Here is a 22,374-nt window from a genome sequence, read left to right as displayed (position 1 = left end):
AGTGGGCTATGGGACTGATGTTACAGGCAGCCAGATCCAAACCACTACCATGGCGAGCGCAATATGCTAGCCGAACAAATCGAAGCCAACCTCTAAGTACATTATGAAATGCTGGCATTCAGTGAGGCGGGAAGGTCGATACAAAATAAGCTAGGCATCGAGCGCGGCTCGTGCCGAGGATCCACCACAATCATGTGCTGCTACATCCGGAAGTACAGCCGCCCAAATCTTTAACTGGCGTGCTCGAGCGGCGACTTTCTGTGCGCCAACACCTTAAATTAGGAACAAAATTACAAATGACTATGCTATCTCCAAGAGCTTTGTGAGCATAGTCAGATAGCATAATCATTTGTAAGTTTGTTCCTAATTTAAGGTACTGGCGCACATGAAGTCGCCGCTCGACCCCACTGTATCTGTGGTCTAGTTTAACGGTAGCCTTAAACATAACCACAAGTTAGGAACTTCAAAGCCACTGCTTTTACGAAATGACATAGTGTAACGTTTTAACAGCGAATATTGGTAATGAACAATGGTTTGTTATATAAATATTTCTCATTATGATTCCTTGGCACTGGCGTGTACGAGCGATGTCCGAGTGATTTGAAAATGAAAAAAAATTGTCACTTTAGCACACCCCAAAGTGGGTGAATGCGAAAGCCTGCGTGCTCAACAGACATTCATTAAATTACGTGATATTCTCATTCGAATGCGTTGTTACTTCTTATTACTTTATTTTCCCACGAAAGGCCGCGGGTTTGAGTGCCTTAAGTGTGCCTAAATTTTAACGGCAAAGGTGGTGGGTTCGACTCCCACATAAGCTCGAGGGCCCAGGGCTCGACTCCCACCGCACAGTATAAAAGCGTGCACAGTCGGCGCAGAGCATTCCGACGTTCGGCGACGAGTATGGCGAGGACGAAGAAGCAACTGTCTCCGGAAGAAGAAGCGGTGCGGCAGGAAAGACGAAAGCAAGTTGCTCGAGCATGGGCCCAACAACGACGTGCCGACCAAGAGTTCCGAGCAAGGGAAGCTGAGGCTGAGCGACAGCGAAGATCCGAAGACCCTGAGTTTCGAGTGAGGGAGGCGGCGTCGCGGCAAAGGTACGAAGAGACTCATCGGGATGTAAAAGCCAAGTTGAAGCTACCAGCTCCACAGTTTGATCAGTCTTCGTGACGTTAAGTCAGTGGAGCTGCGCCGATTTTGTTTTTCTAGATTTTTTGGCGCACCTCAGTTAGCCGTAAACCGTACGACAAGAACGTTGCAGTCATCTATATACCATACGACCTGGAGAGCAATAAGTTAATCAGTATATCATCAGCATTGTCATTCAAATAGTGAAGAAAAATATTTTTTTTCTTTTCGTTTTGGCTTACCTGAGTTGGCCAAAACCTGTAGGTCATGTTGGTTACAGTCATCGATAAAGCATACTCCCAGGCGAGCAATGGGATGTCCTGGAGGTAAAACGAAGTCGCTGAAATAGCGGAGCTAAAAAAAAGCAGCGATGAAATTAACAACCATCATGCCATGAATACTTGGAGCGCTGAACACAAAACATGAGACAATGGCAACGATATGTTATTAAGACAGGCGTGGCAACAGGGGAACCCCGCCACCTGAATTCTTACAGGCACTCGCGAATTCAGCGGTGCTAACGCTGCGATTTGAATTTCCAGCGTATAGCTTTTCCTAAGCAACAGTCTACAAAAGAAAAACAGCTTTCAACTTTGACATTGAAACGGACTTTCAGACAAGAGACAGTTGTCTTTTCGTTTACTCGAACGTGACCGACATCGGTAGCCTCAAATAATAAATGAAAATAAAGTACTGCTCTGAAAGAATAATTCATGCGGTAGGGCTTTCGCACGAATTGAGTACCTTGTCTTAGATACTAGTGTCTCTTGCTAGTGCTGCTTATATTTGTGTTGGCATAAAAGTTGCGCTATTCGCGGAGATCGTGAACACTGCGAAGCAAGTCGTGTTATAGCGCCGTTATAACATGGAAAGAGCAAGCACTTTACGTAACCACTGCTCAGACGTACCCTTATTAGAGAGAAATTTGTCTATTCAATTATAACTGACACTCCTGTTTCTGGCAGCATGCTTCTCTAATGTTGTACGCTAAATTACTGCTTGATAGGAAAGCATTAGTATGGCAATACAGCAACTATACTTGAGCAAAACACCAGAGAAAAAAGCATACCTACAAGAGGGATAATACTTTATGCCCCGGGAAAATATTGCACCACAAGGAAGTCACGTATTGAGAAAGTGTGTTACCACTTTACTACATATCTGACTTTTTGTCCACACATACCAAGAAAGATTCGATATCGGAACGTTTGAATTAGAGTGAGCTCGTTTAATTGTAAAAGAACTGAAAGTTGGGCGAGTTGGTAGCTATTCATTATGAAACTGCAGCGTGCACGCAAGAAATGAGGTCCTATGTCCATCGCTTTTCCTACGAACGAAAGAACGTTGCCAGCAGGTTTGGTGTTTATGTTGTTTTCAGCCCTCCTGACAAGCTGCAAGGTATCTGTCAAGCGGTGGCCAAAAGTTTGACCAGACAAACAAAATTAAGTGTGTCTGCGCCTTAAAAGAAAACTCCAAGTTCGTAAAATGTGAAGTCGGCGTAGTGTACGTGTTACCATTAAATAGCGGCAATGTTTACATAAGCCAAACCGGTCGGGGTGTCAATAACCATCTTAAAGAACATCGAAATTCACTCGACGAAGATAACTACTAACACCTAGACAACCAGTGCAAAAGCTGTGTTACGACTTTACTGTGTGTTACATTTGCCTTGTGTCGTCATTTCTTGTGTGCGCGCTGCAGTAATATTTAATTGTGTTGCGCCATGTATCTTAGGAATAAGACAATTATATTATTTGATTTTGCTTACCCTCGGGTGAAATGCATTGGAGATGAAGTTCGATACTTCCATTGCTGTCGCATTTTTAGTGTAGACAAGCAAGTTGCAGTACTGACCCCGGGACAACATGTTTCCGTGCCTGTCCCGCACGGCGGTCTCAAGGCACTCGTCGAACGAGCCCAGGTCGACGTGCGCACCTTCGAAGAGCCCCGTGGGGTACTTTCCACTTGAGTCGAAAACTGCGACACACAGCGTTTGGCACAAAATGCACCCTGAAGTATAATTTCCATTGTCGTATAACGCTGTTCCATATTCTCGGTTTTATCAAAAACACATATAGACAGCGTTTACGAAAGTCTTGAGAGTTAACGCGCCACTAATTACAAATTTGTATAAATACTACTTTGGGAGAGTGGGGAGTGGGAGTGTGGGCAAGAGTGGACCGGCGCACATGTGATTTTTAACAGCGGAGCTGTTTAAGCTTTTCGTTTCCTCGCGTAGCGTTCGCAAAACCTCGCCTAGCGATGACGTCACTGCACACAGCTGCACCTCGCTTCACCTTGCGATAGCCAATCGATAGCCTATCAATAGCTAATCGATATTCAATCAATATTTATAAATTCAGGAAAATTCTGGGGATGACTTCGTAGTGCATAACCTAGCCCAAATACGTGGCAAATACCTTGCGATAGCCTATCAATAGGTAATCGATAGTCGATCAATAATAAAAAAATTCCATAAAATGCTGGGGATGACTTGGTAGTGCTAGGTGCCGATCAGCTCCGCTGTTTCTTTAGCCTTGCGCCACTAGTGCAAGCTACGCAATTATTTTATAAGCCTTTGGAAGAGGATCGTTCATATTTGTATACACTTAGAAACAAATAAAGCTATACTCACGTCTCAGGGCCCACGGCTCGAGGTTCTGGAAGGCTCGCATGGTCCGGACCAGCGCCGTGCTGCACTCGGGCCGCACGTCGGCTTCCAGAAGTTTTCGTGTCAAAGACGGCGGCACTTTGGAAACGCCCGCGGCCACCACGTCTCGAGCAACTTGCGCGAAGTCGATTTTCTCCGTTTCGCCGACAGTGTTATCCGGGTTCGTCAACGTCGCTCCTTCCGACGCACTCCGGCCGGTAGCAATCTTGGCATTTTGAGCTAGCGCGGTTTGGACTAAGTATGGCAGCAGCACGCACCACGACACCAATACCCATAGCGCTACCTGAGGCCTGCGACAATGTCTCCTTGCTGACTTTTGGGACCCCATAGCGCTGAATTGCTTGGAGAGCATGGCAATGAGGAACGTAGGCGTCTCTTAGCTTTACCGCAGTGAGATCCACCGATGAAAACACAAGCGTGCGCTAAAGGACTGACAACGCTGGCTCCCTGAAAGACAATCAATGCAAGGAGTCCACAAACCTTGATTATGCTTTTCTGTTGTGAGAGCGAACCTAAAACACCAACATTTTCACTTGATGAACGTTCTAGAACAAATTCTGTCTTCTCGGCGAAGACATTTCCTAAGTTTATTTTTGCTTTCAACGGGGTTCCTTATCAGAATACGCCTTCGACTGGCGTCTACCTACATTCTTTAGTTTTTCCTTCACTTAGTGCCCACGTCCGAACACATTCCGGTGGTTTTTGGGTGGTAATCTTTTTCGTTGAGTATTTGTCATTTTTTGCTGAGTCATGGTCGTTATTGTATTCACTATCACTATAGTTACTATCATAGCATTACTTGCACCCATTAGCATCATTATATTCTGGATTCTTTGAAACTTTGGTTTTTTTAACTATGTGAGCACCAAGACGTCAGCGGCTGTTTCATGACCTACATGACACGCATGTCATGATAACCAGGTCATGACCTATCATTTATGTTCGCCATACAATGGTCATACAATGCCTATTTTGGTACATTCCAAGCTTGTCATAACTAGGTCATGACCTATCATTTATGTTCGCCATACACTCTGGTCATAGAATGCCAATTTTGGTACATTCCCAGTTTGTCATGATAACTAGGTCATGACCTATCATTTATGTTCGCCATACACTCTGGTCATACAATGCCAATTTTGGTACATTCCAAGTTAACGAAACGACCATGAGAGCACCAAGACGTAGGCGGCTGTTTCATGAACTACATGACACACATATCATAATTTCATGTCATGACCTATCATTTATGTTTGTCATACACTCTTGCCACAGTATGACAATTTTGGTACATTCCATGCTAACGAAACGACCATGAGAGCACCAAGACGTAGGCAGCTAGATAGTTAGATAGATACTGTCAAAGTGGCAAATGCTCGCCAAGAAATGCTTCGCATTTAAAAACCACAAAAGCAAATAAAAGCCCGAGCCTGATTTGAAATGCTCTAAACAAGCCAGTAAACGTGTGTCAACTTGCAGAATTATACCTCAATTTCCAGCGAATCTGCACCTTTATAACAGTTGCAGTAGATATTTCAGTTGCCTAGGACTAAACAACATACTTCGAAAGATTTCCCGGATAGGACTCAGGATTGAAACCTTTATCGCACATAACGCTTTCGAGCATTCTTTAAAAAAATATCTTGCAAACGTTGTATTTCATGCAAATGCTTTTAAATATGCACACAGATTCACAGTATTATTCGCCAAATTTTCACTAAATTTTTTTTGGTGTTCGTAGTTCTCCCTGGCCAGCGGGATAAATTCTGCATCGATCGTAAGGCACACGTGTGATGCTACATTTCGCTTCAATGCGTAATTTACTGTTAAGGCTATAATTAGTCGATACTTTGAATTTCGCCTGCACTTCACCCATAACATGTCTATAATTTTAACCAAACATAAACAAGGTGATTTGTTTAGCTCACGGTGAACACCGGGGAAGCTTACTGTGAACCTCGTATAAGACCCGCCGGGGTGGCTTAGTCAGCTAAGGCGTTGTGCTGCTGAGCACGAGATCGCGGGATCGAATCCCGGCCGCGGCGGCCGCATTTCGATGGAGGCGAAATGCAAAAACGCCCGTGTGCTTGCGCTGTAGTGCACGTTAACGAACCCCAGGTGGTCAAAATTAATCCGGAGCGCTGCACTACGGCGTGCCTCATAATCAGAACTGGTTTGGGCACGTAAAACCCCAGAAAGAAGAGCCTCGTATAAGGCATAAAAATGCGGGGAAAATAAAGTTTGGGTAGGTATTTTTAACGCTGCTTATTAATCTTCAACATCCCCTCTTGCACTTCCTCGGTTAATAGCTGTCTGCTTCGAGGCCCTACCGACGGAGTATACGAAGTGTTTCGTCGACTTCTGGCTGCGAATTTCGCGTGGATTGCCTGCAAGTCTTTATCTGCGCATGCGCAGCCCGCAGCTCGACCCACGAAAAGCGGAGCCCAGCCGCCGGTAACGTGGCAGCAGCGGCAGCAAGCCGTGAACAACGTATGTGAAAAACTGCTTTTCTTGCAGGTTATTGAATGCATGTTTGCAGGTTATTCGAGCAGCAGCTGCTGCGGCTGCTGCTGTGGCTTCAGCTGTTCTAGTTTCTGGTTAATTGACTTGCGGGTAAGTTTATGATCTGTTTCAGAGCAGCATCAGCTGCTGCTGCTTGTGTCTATTGACACTGAATGCGGCAAGTTGGACTCGTACTGCCTAATTACTCACGATTTGAAAATTATGTCAGTCTGTACGGGCAGATTCGTGTTTTCTGTTTGCGATCGTCCTCCTAAGGGAAATATTGTTAAGTTCTTGGAATTTTATGATGATTTTCTTTCGCTTATAACAGATAGCAAATACGCACTAATAGCTGGAGATTAAATATTGGTTTGTTGAAGGATAACTTTTTCTACTTCAGACTTTAACACGATTTTGGGTTCCAACGGATTTGTGAACCTTATTAAAATGCCACCAAGGGTCACAGCAAAAAGTGCACGTCTTCTAGATCTGCTGATTACGAGCTCCTCACAACCGATAGCTGAAAGAGGCGTAATATCATGCGCAATCAGTGGCCACCTTCCATCGCTCATAAATATAACTAAGACTGGAGGGGTAAAGTACCGACAGGGAAAAGCTAAGTAACAGTGTATAACTAATGATATGCCCGAAACTCATTTCACAACTTACTGGCTGAAGTTCAGCGAATTAACATTGGCAGTGCGAGTAGCTCAAATGAGGCTTACATTGAGATTATACAAGTATTCAAACAGCTTCTACCGTTCCAGCTTCCCATTAAAAGTGCGTGGATCAAAGCGTAAAACTCGCAAACCTTGGGCAACTTCTGAGCTACGCCAAGAAATTAAAATGAAAAACAAGCTCCACAAAATGTTTTCAAATACACGTTCAGCAGATGACCTGAGGATGTTTAAGAAATACAGGATAAGGTTAACAAAAACGCTACGCCAGGCACGTGCGCAATACTACTCAACATTACTTGAAGATAAAAATGGTCAACAGGACTTGCTGTGGTCAAGACTAGAGTTACCAGATGCCTTTAACAACTTTTTTAAAACACTCGCTCATAACAACCGATTACATGATTCCAATAAATACATTAATTCTTACAATATTGGGACAATAGTCCTGAACCCGGTTAAGACAGAAGTTATATCAGTAATACAAAACCTTAATAACCGCGATAGCTATGACATTGACGGTATTCAAGTACGGTCTGTGAACCATGCTGTAGAAGTCAGTGCGCCTGTTCTCGCAGATATATTTAATTCATGCTTAGCTGCCAGTACATTTCGTAATAAAATGCAAACAGTCAAACTAACGCTTCTGCATAAGTAAGGAGACCACAATGATTTAGGAAATTATAGACCAATATCTATGCTTTCGATCTTCTCGAAAGCTTTTCAGAAAGTTCTGTAAATAGGTTGTCAGATTTTATTAGTAAGCATGATCTTCTGTCACCAAATCAATTTCGGTATTGAAAAATAAATTTGACGAGTTATAACTACTCGAACAACAGGAATATATACTAACACAGTTTCAAAAGAAAGTGTTCGTTATTGGTGTTTTCGTGGACTTCTCAAGACATTCGGCTTAGTGAACCATACTCTACTCCTAAAAAACTTAGTGTGTTATGGTTTTCGCCGACAGGCTCTAATGATTCTTAAGTCATATCTGTCACATAGACAACGTGGAATCTGAACTGTTATTTCTAGTGTTCCACAGGGTAGTTTAGTGGGGTGATTAGTATTTATTATGTACCTTAATGTTATTTCCAACATAACTCCACTGCTAAATTTATTATCTACGCTGATGGTACTAGCATCTTCTTTGCTGGAAATGATCTTGATCTTCGTGTTCGGGAATGCGATGACACCATGAGCGAGTTAAAAAAATGGTTTGAGCAGAAGTGCATGCATATAAGTGAAAACACAAGCTGTCATATTCCGCCCTAAACATAAGCCAGTTCCCTAGCTCCTCGATCCTTCGGGATTAAGCTAAGCTCACGACGTATAGATGTGGTTGAACAATTTAAATGTCTCGGAGTAGTGTTTTTCCTCCTGTGTGTCTTGGAAACACCACGTAGATCATATCACAACAAAATTGGCTCAACTAATCTTGGTCGTAGGTCGCCTCAAATGCATTCTTCCTAGGCCAGTAAACTTACTCCTCTATAATTGCTTTTCTACTCCTATTAAACTATTGTCATTTAGTGTGGGGCCGCAGCGACGGTTAGCCGTCTTCATCCTATATACATTTTGCAGAAGTTCCTTAGTCATGTTCACAATGTCCTCTTGGGCTCACCGTGCGCGGATATCTTTCTACAAAGTAGTGTGCTGAAGATCCCCAACTTGCACAAATACAGCTTGAGCGCCCGGTTTAAATTAAAAACACAGAGAAACCTTATCTATATGTATATGTTACCTTGCTCATTTGAGTGCCCGAGAAGCAACCTACAAGACAAAATATGCGGAGGATTAGGTAGTGCTGACCCCTCGAATAAATTCAGGTAGAGAACGCGTGCAATGCACTCTTCTTCCCCTCTTAAATTATTATGTGTATAATAATTTTGTTCTCTTCCGTTCATGAATCAGTGCATTGCGTGCTATGTATGTTACCATGTGGGTTCTGTTTTCCTTTTTGAATATTGTCTAAATATTGTATAATGTTGTTTTGTTTTCTTTTGTACATTGTTCGTTATTTTATAACTGTTTTACACTGTGCAATTACCTTTGTTTTAATAGCCTTGCTATGAAGCCGCTGCCAGACGAAAGGGGGCTTCGGCTTTGTCCAGCTGCATGTGATATCTTTTTCTGCACCTCCGCGGTCTGTAATTTTACAAGGCAGAAGTAGAGAATTCGAATTTGTTTACGTGGCTATCATGACCCACATCGCAGGGAACAAAAAAAAGTGAGCGCAGTTTGCCCTAGTGGTTCAAGGCTGGATAAACAGCGAAGCTTGTGATCGACCAAGCTACAGCCAGGGTCGCTATCCCGACGACGCTGGATACTCAAACGCAGACTCTCGCGTTCTCGTTCTCGAAACTGAGGATCTTCGACTCGACGACGCCTCTTCTCGGCTTCAGCTTCGACACGGTATTCCGGATCGGCTCGCCGCCAACGCGCAGATTTTCGCTTGGCCGCACGACGCGCTTCAAGACGCGGCCTGGCGAAGCGTCGACATGTTTAGGTGAAGCGAGGCACATGTGGTTGCTGGCGACGCTAACTGACGTCATGGATAGACGGAGCAGGTGCGTGGTCGTAGCAGCTCGGCGGGGCGGTGCGGAGCTGCGGAGCTGCGGCGAAGCGAGGCACAGCTGTGCCAAGTGGTTGCTAGGCAACGCGCTGTGACGTCATCTACAGACGAAATTTCTGGTCTACGCTATACGGGCCAACCTCCGTCTTAAACAGCTCCGCTGTTAAAGGTTACAGAGGCTATTAGGTCACGTACCTCACGTGAATTGAATGCAAAAGCATGATGACTCTCCCGCGCCATACTTTTTTTGGTGATGTGGTCGAACCGGGCAGTCAATTTGGGGGTGTACCACCCAAATTTTGGGGATGAGCCAAGTCAATTTTGGGAGTGGGTCAAGTGGGTTTTGAACGTGGGTCCACTCAATTTTTGGATTTGGCAGTGTCAATATTAGGGTGGGTCACCCAAACTTTGGGGATGGGCTCAAGAAATTTTGGGAGTGGGCAGGACGACTATGAACGTGGGTCAACTGAATTTTCGAATTCGGCAAAGTCATTTTTGGAGTGATCCACCCAAATTGTGGGGGTGGTCCAAATGAATTTTGGGGGTGGGCCAGCCAGATTTTGGCGGGGGGCAAAGTCAATTTTGAAATTATTGAACCACATGTAACCGTTATAATAGTGTAATAGTAGATGATTGGTAGCGCTAAAAAAACTGGTTACGTCGCCGTCGCCACGTCAAGGTCGTAATAAAAAGAAAATAAAGAAAACACATGTAATCGTTATAATACTGTAATAGTCGATGATTGCTAGCATTAGAAAAAAAATAAAGAAGTGCGTAACCAGAAACGGAAATTAAAATGGGGGGAAACAGCTGTGGCTTGACAAGAAAAAAAAAACGGTTGTGACGGCATTTCGGCTCAGGTGATACGATATATCTGCAAAGTGGATGCATAATTCGTCAAGTTATCACATGCAATTGTTGTAATAGTGCAATGGTTGATGAATGGTAGCGATGGGTAGACATGCATAGGCTAGCTAAATAAGTCAGCAAAAGCAAAGTAGCAGCCGAGCCATAGAATGCTTACACATTCATGAAGAATTCTCAAAATTTCTGTAGCATGTTTAAACTTATATTAACGACATACACCTCGGCATTACATCATATTTGCCGTTATTTGCGGACAACTGCGTGGTACAAAAAATCTACTGTGAACAAAACGCGACTGCGCTTCAGAGCGACTTGCAGAGACTTGTGTAACCTATGGAACGTGTTGAACACTAAAATGTGCTTTCACGTGTGCTTAACTAAGAAAAGACATCCACTCATGAATCACTACAGTATTAACGAGGATGTGGTTACCCCAGTCGAGGTTTACGAAGGCTTAGGTGTCATGTTTTCAGCGGATTGTCCATGGAATGCACACGTCAATGAAATAGTAGCCAAATCTGGCAAGACATTGCACTTTGTTCAGCGAAACTTGAAATATTGCGAGTCTGAGCTAAAACGGACTGTGTTTACAACATGTGTAAGACCGACTGTTCTGTATGGGATCCATCCGAAACCACTCTGATTTCTCAAATAGAATGTATTCGAATCAGAGCGGCCAGGTTTATCCTGAACAGGTATAGAACGGGGAGTGTTACCATGATTAAGCGAGAATTGAGTTCGGAATCGCTGTCATTGCGGCGAAGAACACCAAGGCTAAAGCTGTTTTGTCGAATATTGTGCAATAAAGTTGTAATAATTAAGGAAACACACCTATAGAAACCGTTTTATATTTCCAAGTGTCATGATCATACTCCAAAAAATACGTGAATACCTGCCCAGGACGTGCCTGTTCGCCAGTTCCTTTTTTCCAAAGTGCGTAGCGGAATGGAACAAGCTGCCGGAAGAGCAAGAGCGTTGCCAAAATGAAGCGTTGTTTGTATCTACGCTGTAACCCCCCCCCCCCCCCCCTGATGATGTAACTCCCAAGGGTAATGCAGGGTCATTCGTAAATAAACAAAACAGAAAAAAAGATTCCCACAGTTTCTAGCAAAAGTAAGCTTGGCGTAATGTATGTACAGATCTCACGTCAGACTACGAGACCTTGCATAAAATGGTCGCGATACGCATTCGAGCCATTCATACACGATTTTTTTTTGCCAGGACATTTACCTTCGCCCACAGATTTGCTATAGGACCTCCCTTTCCTATGTTTTTTGCAAAGTTTGTTCTCAGTGGCATTTTGGTTCTGCTAAGCAACCGGCTAGAGTCTGCGCCGTTCGTAAAACACCCACATTATGCCCCGGATCACTTGCATACAAATTAATTGCAAAAGCCGCAAATATTCCACGGCAGTGAAGCTTGCCTACACACTGCGCATAACCTGGGGCGCTATACCGTAAAATGATTCCAAACTGTTTTGATTAGAAACTCCTGACGTCAAATTTACGTAACCACCGACGCAAGCATCGGGCGGTGACCCGCAGCGCTGTCTGAACAACCCAATCAAACACTCTCCTCGTTTATAGGAGGTCACCTATGTTCGCTTTCAGAACCGATAACATTGTCTACGCTCAGCGGTCTTTCTTATCTAATTGACTGACAAGAGGCGAGGAGCACGCTCTAGTGGAGACGGCTTCGATGGATCTGAGTCAGCACAGCGAAAAAAGATAACCGAATGAAGAGAGTGGTGCCGGCTTCTCCGATTGGTCTGCTTCGCCTTACTTAGCTTGCGGTGGCTGGTCGAAAATCGTGGCGGCGTGCAACGGAAGGATGAGAATGCCGCTAAAACAAATCCTCAGCAAGGAAGAGTTTGGTGAGCGATGTCGTATGCATGCCGAAAGGGCTCTATAACATTTTACTGCCGCGCAAAAAGATTTATAATTAGCAAATAAATACATGCTCACCGGCAGGTGCGAGCAGCGAGGGCCTGAGCGATCGGCGGGCAGCCATCTTCTATTCCTTTCGGAACGGGGCAGTCTGTGGCTATTCAGAAAAAAATTTAAGTTTTGTTCGGCATATTAATGCATTTTTTTCGCGTACACGTCACTTTGACGTGGTGAGTTTTCGCGGTTTTGTGAGGTCGCGTGACAGACAGGCGAAGTGGGCGTAGCCAGAAAACATTGGACCGTTAGCAGAGGGCTAATGGTGAAAAGGCGTCAAATCAGGAATGATTATTTTTTGTGTGGTTTAATCATGCATAATCATTGTGTACACGTTAAATCAGAAGGGAAGCTATAGCTGTTTTCGTGACGTCGCGTGACAGACAGGCGAAATTGGCAGTGGCACGTAAATGTTTTGACCAATCGTGGAGGCTGATTGCAGAAATTGGAATCAAATAGTTTGGAATCAGTTTACGTTATAGCGCCCTTGGCATTTACTTTCACCAAACATAGCGGCGCCTTATTTAGTTCCCCGAGTACACCAGGGATTTGCTGTACACGTACAACAAATCCTCGTATAAGTCATGTAAATACCTAAACAATCAGTGCTCGGTAATTATTTCCAGCGTTACTAATTAATGCACAAACGTTAACATTTAGCTACACATTACACTTAGGATGTCCCTCACAGCTACAAGAAACTGTGCAAATAGGCATGCAATGTTTTTGGCGCTTTTTTGGTTACACTAACATGTTGACTGTAAAATATTTTCACTTTCCACTTGAAGGGTGAAGCTTGTAGAAGAAGTTGCACATGACCCAGTTGTTATTTGCTGCTTAACATGCTTACAGATAAAGACAATGACCTCGAATAACGGCACGGGTGGGCACTTCCGACAATTGAATAAGATTTCTTTGCGAACTCTCCCTCTATTTTCTTGACGGTGGCTGCTGGATGCTGTTGGGCGCTGTTGCTGTCTTGCCGAATAGCTAACACTAAAGAAAATAGGATTACGTGCCCGATGGCGGTATCGAACTTTCGTCCCAGATAACCACAGGCCGCGATTCTATAGTTTTTTCAGGGTACTTATTACAGTGTGCACAGTGTCATGAGCAATAAGCATCACAAACAACTATCCATACACATAATTACAGACGCTATGACACAATGATGCCGACACCACATACGTGAACTAGTGACATTAGTTGTACCATGTACTACCATGTACTGCCATACATGGCCAACTGTACCATGCATGGCAGTACCATGTACTGCCATGTATACTACCCTCTACAGTCGTCAAAAAACACGCTGCTCCTCTTTTATGGGTGTTTTTGACAAGAAACCTTTTCACTAGAAGGTTCGCAAGGATGAACACCTCAATAGGATGGAGTACCAGTCCGGTGAAATATCACATTCATTGAAACGTCTTTTAAATATAGTTTGTCAGTCGAGCAAAATGCGCTCTTGAGGATATGATTGGCTCTACGTTACAATCCTGCATATGCGTTTCGCAGAAGCTGTGCATTCCCATTAGGAAAAAAATGACAGCAGATCCACGAGGTGAATGATGATGAGTGGGCGAAGCTCCGGAGGGAATCATCGGATCTCCCGCTTAAGGGGACGCTAGCACAAACGCGTTAGAAACGTGCAGTACTCTCTAGTAAGGGGGAGCGGCCACAGCGTCTTACGCAGCCATTTACACATGCCGGAACGTGCACCGCGTTTGCCGACGCCATCACATGACTGCTGAGAGAGTATACCCCCCGTATTCATAAACGCTCCTCGACTTGAACTTGACTTGCCACCGCTTTGGGCAGCGCGTTCGAAACGCGTTGAAGGTAAGGTGGAGAGGCCACAGCGTCTTACACCAGCTTCTTACACGGGCCGTAACGCGCTAGCACAAACGCGTTAGAAACGCGCTAGAAACGCGGCCTTTCGTTAATGTTGGGTATTTATAGCCATCGTGGTGCGTTTGTCCATGTCCGCTTCGTGGCGTAGTGGGCTAACGCCGCGCGCTCGGAAGCGAGGGGTCCCTGGTTCGATTCCGCGCTACGGACACAACTTCGGAATTTTTTTCTAATTTTTCTGAGACTGGTTACACACTACTACTACTACTACGACGGGGACGGAACGGGTGCCGCCATAAGGAGCTTCGCCCCTAAAACATATTAAATGCTTCATCATCACAAGAAGTTGGTAAGAGATATGACACAAAGCGGGGATTAATGCTGAAGTCGTTTTTCAGAGTTCGCTGAAGGATATCTCAATATGATACGGCGCTTTGAGTCATGGCTTTGAAGACGTCGCCAGTCAACACTTACAATTACATCATCGCGTCATCATAAACTGCAACGTATTCGGTAGCCGTCGTGCCCGCTTCCGTGTGACAATAAGCATCGTACGAGGTGAGCGATTCCTGGAGCAGTGCAGGAGGACTTAACACTCTCTGACATCGAAATGCTCTCCAAGGGTTTCGATGGCATTGTCGTTAGTGCTAGCGCAGAGCGAAGCTGAGTGACAGCATCGGTACGGGGCAAAGGAATCACATAGACGTGTGAGACGCCTTAATTTTTTTCGTTGTACAAGTATATGTGTTGGTGCTCATAGTAGAGGCGTTGACAATGCATATGGAATGGGAATTTGGCCAGGACACAAATAATTCGTTATGCGGGTAATTTCATTTTAGAGGCGTTTGTTGTAGAGGCGTTCGGCTGTGTAATAAAGCCATGGATACAACTTGAGTGTATTATGCTCAATCACAGTGGTCCCAGATGAAGGGCGAAAATCAATAGTTACATGAGCCAGCCGTACTTTACAGAAGAGGAAATACAAACGAGTTCCAAACGATGACAGCTGACAATTATACAACGGGGCCAGCATGGGCGTGTTCCAGAAGGGACAAAAATTACGCCGAAGCCATCGACGACGATTGTCGGTGTAGGCGAACAGCCCCAGCTAATAGGCGACAGTCCTCCTCCCATCCTTCCTTGCCTCCTAGCACGGCTACTTGCTTGCCCCATTGGGCGCACCCTCTCCCTCGGTGCCTTCTCTCCCCTTTCCGGATTTCCTACTAGGCAGCCCTGGAGAGCGAACACGTTCGGTTTTTGCTCTCCTTGGTGCGTCGGCGTCAGCGCTTTCCGCGTTCGACAGATTGCTCGCCTGCGGGTCATTTCTCGTGGTGGATAATCCGCTATGGAATCTCGTCCGCCGCATCGTCCACGATGGGCTGGCCACCGCCGGGAGGCCAGCGAGACTTGAGAAGAACGAAGCGAGCGACGGCCTCTCCTCCTCCTTCTTTCGGTTCCTCCTCGCCACACGCTTGCCCAACAGTACGCGCTCTTTCCTTCGTCGTGCCGCAACGAGCGAGCGAGCGAGCTGAGCCGTGCGCCCTGAATAGCTGCAGAAAAAAGCGCCTCTTCCTTTCTCCAAGCACGTACACACACCTTTGCAGATGTGCGTGCTTGGCATTTTGCATTCCATCGCCGCTGACATTCTATTAGGCAAGGTATAGTTTCAAAGAAATTATTACGATTTGAAGCATGCTTACATGCTTATAGGTAAAGTATTATCCACGGCACTCCGTGCACCACAATATCACAAGATATATGTGTGCCAATAAGCTGGGCGTGTGAGAATTAATGCATTCGTTGAATAGGCGTCGAAAACACCTGCCCCATCGACCCGTGCCATTTCTTTTCGTGTTGCCGTCGTTTTCCGCGCACACTCAACGAATACGTATACAACGTGTCCCAATTATTATGCACCAAGATTTAAAAATATGCAAATGTCACGTAGCTGGACAGAACCAAGGTGATGTTGTTTGCCGTCGCTTGGAAATACTCAGACTATATTTTGCATTCCGCCTAATTAGACAATTAGCGTTAGAAATAATCAACTCTGAAATATTATAATTAGATTAAAAGTGTTAATGAGTAAATGGTAGAGCAACATAAAAAACTCCCGATGCAGCTTTCTGTTGCTCAATACGTGCTACATAAAAGTATCTTTCCGAGCGTGAAAATAGCGGAGCGACTGGCCGCTCGAAGCACTTTGTGCGCCTTCGCGGGCTTTTTTCACGCTCGGAAAAACACTTTCATACTTTAATGTAGCACATATTCAGCGACAGAAAGCTGTATCGGGAGTTTTTCATGCTGTCCTGCAATTTTCTCTTGGCACTTTTTATTTAATTAAAATATTTGAAAAGTTGAATAAATAATTAGGAATAAATATTAATTTGGCGCTATGCAAAAAATAATCTGAGTATCTCCAAGCGACGGCAAACAACATTACCTTGCTTCTGTCCAGCTACATGGCATTTGGATATGTTTAAAGTTTGGCTCAAGTTACGTGAAACACCCTGTATATAAGCCCACATTTTCAACATGATGACTATGTGCAGAACACGACAGGCTATTTTTTATTGAACTAACAGCCAGTGGATAAACCTGCATTATCTGAAACCCAGACATTAAAGACAGACCAAAAGGATTGCAAGCCCTCTCAGTCTCTTCACCTCTCTCAATCTACGTCCTTCGTCTCTTGGACGCCGATGAACTAGAGACGTTTGCCTGCGAAAAGCTCGCGGAGCGGCGCTTGTTTCTGTCATGGATTAAGGCCACGTACATTCAAGGTTCCAAAGAGAAGTTGCTGCGAATGCGCCATGATGACGACCCACTGCTGTGCTTAATGTTCCATGTGGTCGGTACTGGAGCACAACCATGAGGCTTCTCGTGAACCGCCACGAGTCCTCCTAGATATTGATCGCTGCCACTTTCCTGTGTGCTTAGATGTTCTGCGTCGACGTGTGTTACTGGTCATGCCCAGTCATTATACGCGTTTTTGTGTTGTACTTCACCAGGAGCTTCAGAATCCAAGCAACCACAGTACCATGATTGCCTTCTACTAACACCGGACCTTAAAGTCAAGAAGCTGCTGTGGTGTTGATGCGCAAGGAGCTGTAGTTCTCTTTCCATACTTTCTCGGATGCACCAGAGGCGCATATCTCTGCGTCTACGAGAGGCCGTTTGTCGAAACAAAAAGGGTCCTTAACTGACGCAATGCCTGCTGTTGAGTCCAGCAGCTAGGTGGCGTTCCTAATATGTTTTTGTAAGCTGTCCTTTAGTTGTTGCGTGCTCCGTCGTCAGCTTATGTTATGACGCAGTCCTAAACTGAATGGTGGAACCTCCAACAGCCTTTACCGCAAGTAATCCTGCAGTTACGACGAATTTACCCAACCTTATCACAACATAAACATAGAGGCGGCCGGCCAGGTGTCAGTACAAGGCTTCGAGCTCCACAGACAGTCAAATGCGGGGAAATGCCGACTCCATCAAGAAGAGACAACTCCACATCAGTATTTAGGGCCCGCATTTGTTCTATGTCCAACACCATCCAGTGTTGTGCTGATAGTGACAGCATTTCCGAGCGTCCGGGTTGTCTCTCGAACATGGGCGTCTTCTGAACATTCAGGGAGACTTATAAGCTTCATCTTCAGTGGGCTCTGGGTCGACGGCAAGGCATCGTCAACTTTTCATAAGAAATTTACCTCAGGTGACCAGCTTTGTTTCGTCCATCGTCCACTTGCACATTACCATCCACAGATGCGGCACTCAGAACTATCCAAATGGAGCTTCTTTCTTTTAGGTCAATGAGAAACCCGAATGAAGTTCTAGAGGCGTCCAGCTAAGCCCGCATGCAGGGGAAATAAAAGTACACAACCGGCTTACCTGTAGGAAGACAAGGCAGGACGATATGATAGTCATTACTGCTCGCCGAAGTCTGAGCAGCGCCTCGGCCAGAGGCCGATAGATCCTTTGCGATGGAGGATATGAAAGAACTCGACTGTTCGGAATATTTCCTACGCCGGCCTTTTTACCCTTAGGTCAATATGGCACGTATGCTTCTATAGAGTCAAGGCCAACTAGCTCATTGAGATGATCGCCGGTTCCCGAGAGCACATACGCACCCATCCGAGCAGATGCGAAGGGGCTGTGTTTGCACAGCTTATAACCTGGATGATGTGGTTTAGGATCGATTGGTATTACCTGGCACTGACACTGCAATTACACAGAAACTAACACAAGTTTGAGCACTCTTTATGCATATCAACAAACCTTCGGTGTAAGTATGTTCTAACAAGGTGTGTTCTATCTCCCGCAAGTATTTATTCGGAGCAAATGCTCGAGTCTTATACACAATAATTTCATAGGTGCAAGACGCAAGGATGAGTTGACATTTGCAGATGCCCTAACGTGGCCACCATTTGTCCATGAAGCTGGCTTCCGTATCATACAACCTAAAGAAATTGTCACTGATGCACTCTGAACCTATAGTTTTACGATGTGGTTCCATTTAATAGCGTGCAGTCTGGAGAGGCAGGCCGCTGCTTGAATGACCCGACTGTGCCTAGTTTATGCGACTGCCGCATTAGTCTCTATTTTACTCCATTTACATATGTGATTTCTCGTCAGGGAGAGAACTCCCGTTTACGACAAATTTTAGTACATCTGAGTGTTGGGAATTAATACACGTTTTTATATTGAATACGCTCCCGCTCATGAAATAAAATTTGGCACCGAGAAGTTCAAAAAGGTTGTGCATCGTATCTCGTACCAATTCCGGGTATAAGTTGTGTTTACAGTGCATGGAGGAAATACATTTTCACTCCATTTCGAGGCACGAGGCTTTCGAATAAGCTCCTTTTTTAAATGGAGTGATATCCGGTCATTCCGCTTTTTTAACACGAAAGTGTTTCATGCCGGGGTCCACCAAGACTTCACTGACGTATTTCCGTCACGGAAATACGTCAGCTTACAATGTACACGAACATAATACAAAGAAAGAAACCAGAAGAAAAAGTTCCACAAACATGGAAAATTTGGAAATCGAACCCACGACCTCTCGGTCCGCGACGATAGATCGCCGAGCGTTTAACCCATTGCGCCACAAATGCATTTGCAGAGAGCTACACAGACGCGCCTTATATATCTAACACTCCTCCGTGTACCCGCGCTCTTGCTCGGGGCGGTGCCGCCGCCTACGAGCAGAAAAGAGAAGTACTGCATTATGACACTAACGCGCACCGACAGTGAACGCTTCGGTGGTCTCAGCACTACGACGCCTCGATGCCAGCATTCGAAGGGACGCTGGCATCAAGAAGCACTACCAACGCCACCTAGGTGGCGTTCACCGTACTCAGCACAGCGGAGCGTGGCCTCCGCAATTAGCTCTGAAAATGTTTCTGAAGTTGATCGCGGAGGCTGCAATTACGACGCGCTGTACGCGCTGATTTGACTCGGTGACGACTCAGTTACGTGCTTTGTCTTGCGCGTTGTATTAGTGTGTCAGTTACGTGCTTCGTCTTTCGCGTTGTGCTAGCGTGTGCAGCGTAGTGCAGCTTCCATATGCACGACGGTTGCTCATGGTCATCGACGTTGGTAGTCGTGATGGAGGAGACGTGCCACCAGGCGTCAGCGTGGGTGCATCAACGCCTAAGGGCGCTTTAGCCACAAAACACCAATAGACATTATAAATCAATGTGCAATAAACATTACACTACTTCTGTGAAGACACGTTTCACTTTCGTGTTCTATACCGATTCCTATATAAGAGGGATCAACCACATTTTTTTTTTACTCCATCATTTGGTTAAGGAGGTAAAACATGGTCTTCTGCTTTTTTACTCCATGGTGATAGAGTAAACATACGGGGCTATGGAGTTTTAAAAGGGTATTCAACCATAACAACCCCCATTCAGGCCTATTTATGTTTACATTATAATTGTTGTTTATCTTCCAATAGGATGTTCACAAGTACTGACCGAGTACAAGTATGCTTAGTTTTCGCGTTCTTACTAGTACTCATGTGTTTTGCATGAAAAGTCGGACAGCCACTGCTAGGTTAGCAGTGCAAAATTTTATTGCCCTCTGCGCTGTTCTTTGCCTTCACGTCACTACTTTCGAGATGTTCTTCGTGTCCCTGCTTCAGGGCACCATTCTCTTCAATAAGCCTCCTGAAAACCAGCTTGTCCAACGCTCCAGTAGGCGCCTCGCACGCTATGAAGACCAGGTATGACAGCAGGAAGCACCAGACGAGCACGGCAAAGGAGAGCGTGATCTGGAGAAGAAATTGTGGCATGTTGTTCGGCATATTCAGCGCACTGAAAATGAGTAGTACGTGTTACCTTACTCAAAAGAGATTGCCTAAACAGTTCACTGCCAATCTCTACACGCAAGCTGTATGAGAGTCGCTATATGGGTAAGGATAACTTAGGCTGAATAAGTCTATCACCAAAAAACCCTCAGCAGACTTCGCACGGCTGCAACACAAAGCTGAAAAGGAACGTCCTGTGTCGTCTTTTAAGGCGAAAGCCTTTAATGGCTCATACTCACGGCGTCCGACGGTCCGTCCGTCCGTGCCCTGGAATGGTGCCAGCTGTGGCCTCTCCCCCTCACACTCTCTCACCAATCACGGGATGGCATAGCAGCGCATAACAACAGTTGCGCCTCCACAGCTGTGGCCTCCCCCCCTCACACTCTCTCAGAAATCACGTGATGGCACAGCGGCGCGTGCAAGGTCGATTCACATAGGTCGCGAAGCTTCGGGCGAAAAGCGGTTCAGAACGAATTGTCACCGACATCAGCAAGGGTGGTTATGGGTGCAGCGATTGAAGCGCCACTATGTTTGGAGGGAACAAACATTGGGAAAGAAAAAAGCGTTTTATAAATAAAGAGAGACACAGTTAGATTCATTCAACGTAAATAAAGTTCCTACTAAATTTTATATACGGATGGCGAGAAAGGAAGAGAGAATTCTGTTTTACGTGATCATTATCAATAAATGCATTTTTTCAGCGCCCACCGTAAGAGCGCCCACTGATAGCGGCGGGCGTTGAAGCCGCTATCACTTGCAATGCAATGCAGCCCTTGAACTGCGCAGAAAGGCGCGCTCGTAAGGTTAACCTGCTACACTACGCCCCCCCCCCCCCCCCCCCCACACACACACACACATGTTGTGTTGTTTTGCTTGCCGACGTTTGTCTGAATTTGGTGACGCGGGTAGGCTCATTGTTTCTTAACCTATTCAGTCAAGAGCAGTAAGTTGCGACAACCAGATAATTGTTGAATTCAGTTGTTTTCGTGCGACAGCGCTGGCCGACGGGCTTGACGTCCGACGAAAGGACGAGCACTCTACGCCAAAAGCGTTCGTCGGCCTCCAAAGAAAGTATGTTCTGTGCAGCGATGCGATTTCGACACCCGTACGGCTGACATTTTCCTGCATCGCTTTCCGCACTGAAAGCTCGCAACGCCCATCAAGTCGTATGGCGGGGCATTTGAATATACAGCTGTAGTGGCAGGCCTCCGAAAACAAATTTCGCGCCTTTGAGAACCAAATGACGTCACTTCTGTTTTTACCGGATATGACGTCACATTATTTTTCTTCCGCCGGAAGTGTTCCCTTCCTCACATAGATGGCGCTAAGCCCCATGAACCGCCGATAAACCGCCATGTTTTGAACGTATGGGCTTCTATGGAAGCTTCGCTACCAGGTATATCTACCTTGGCGCGTGCGGCAACGCTCCTTCGTCAGACGTCTCGTTGCAGCAGTCGAGTCAATCGGATGGCTCCCAAGCGGCCCGGTCATGATTCCACGGCAAGCGGTTCCGAGAAGCGCCCCAAGAATGTGGATCCCCACGATACCAAACGCCAGAAGAAGAATGAGCGAATGCGCATGCGGCGGCAGTCAGTCGAATGGGCACAGGCTTTCGCCGAACACACTTTGGAATTTACAAATTGTCCTTCAATTTTTAGTTTCTGTCGTGGAGAAATCGCATGGAATGGCGTGATTTACGTAAAGTTAGACATTTAGCTGCCGTTACTGTATTACTCAGTGCCACGACTATCCACTGAGCGCTGAAGGCGAAGACGGTATGCGAGACAAGAAAGGAGGAGAGAAAGAGAACGGCAGTTGGGTGAATATATCAACACGAGCTGCCACTATGAGGCTACGAA

General features: G+C 45.5%; 1 protein-coding gene across 1 annotated transcript in view; it reads right to left on the bottom strand.

Annotated features, from left to right (window-relative positions):
• LOC119444880 (nose resistant to fluoxetine protein 6) overlaps nt 1-22,374 on the bottom strand; it is a 423,598-nt gene that overhangs the window by 158,507 nt on the left and 242,717 nt on the right. Inside the window, exons 2-4 of the mRNA XM_049663713.1 lie at nt 3,764-4,082; nt 2,897-3,105; nt 1,371-1,482 (exon numbers count right to left, since the gene is read on the bottom strand). Of these exons, the coding sequence (XP_049519670.1) occupies nt 1,371-1,482; nt 2,897-3,105; nt 3,764-4,082 (640 nt within the window). The remainder of the gene's footprint in view (nt 1-1,370; nt 1,483-2,896; nt 3,106-3,763; nt 4,083-22,374) is intronic.

Source organism: Dermacentor silvarum, chromosome 3, assembly GCF_013339745.2.
Source record: "Dermacentor silvarum isolate Dsil-2018 chromosome 3, BIME_Dsil_1.4, whole genome shotgun sequence".
Taxonomy (NCBI): Eukaryota; Metazoa; Arthropoda; class Arachnida; order Ixodida; family Ixodidae; genus Dermacentor; species Dermacentor silvarum.
The sequence above is the reverse complement of the archived record's forward strand: the minus strand, read 5'-3'. Positions and strand labels throughout refer to the sequence as shown.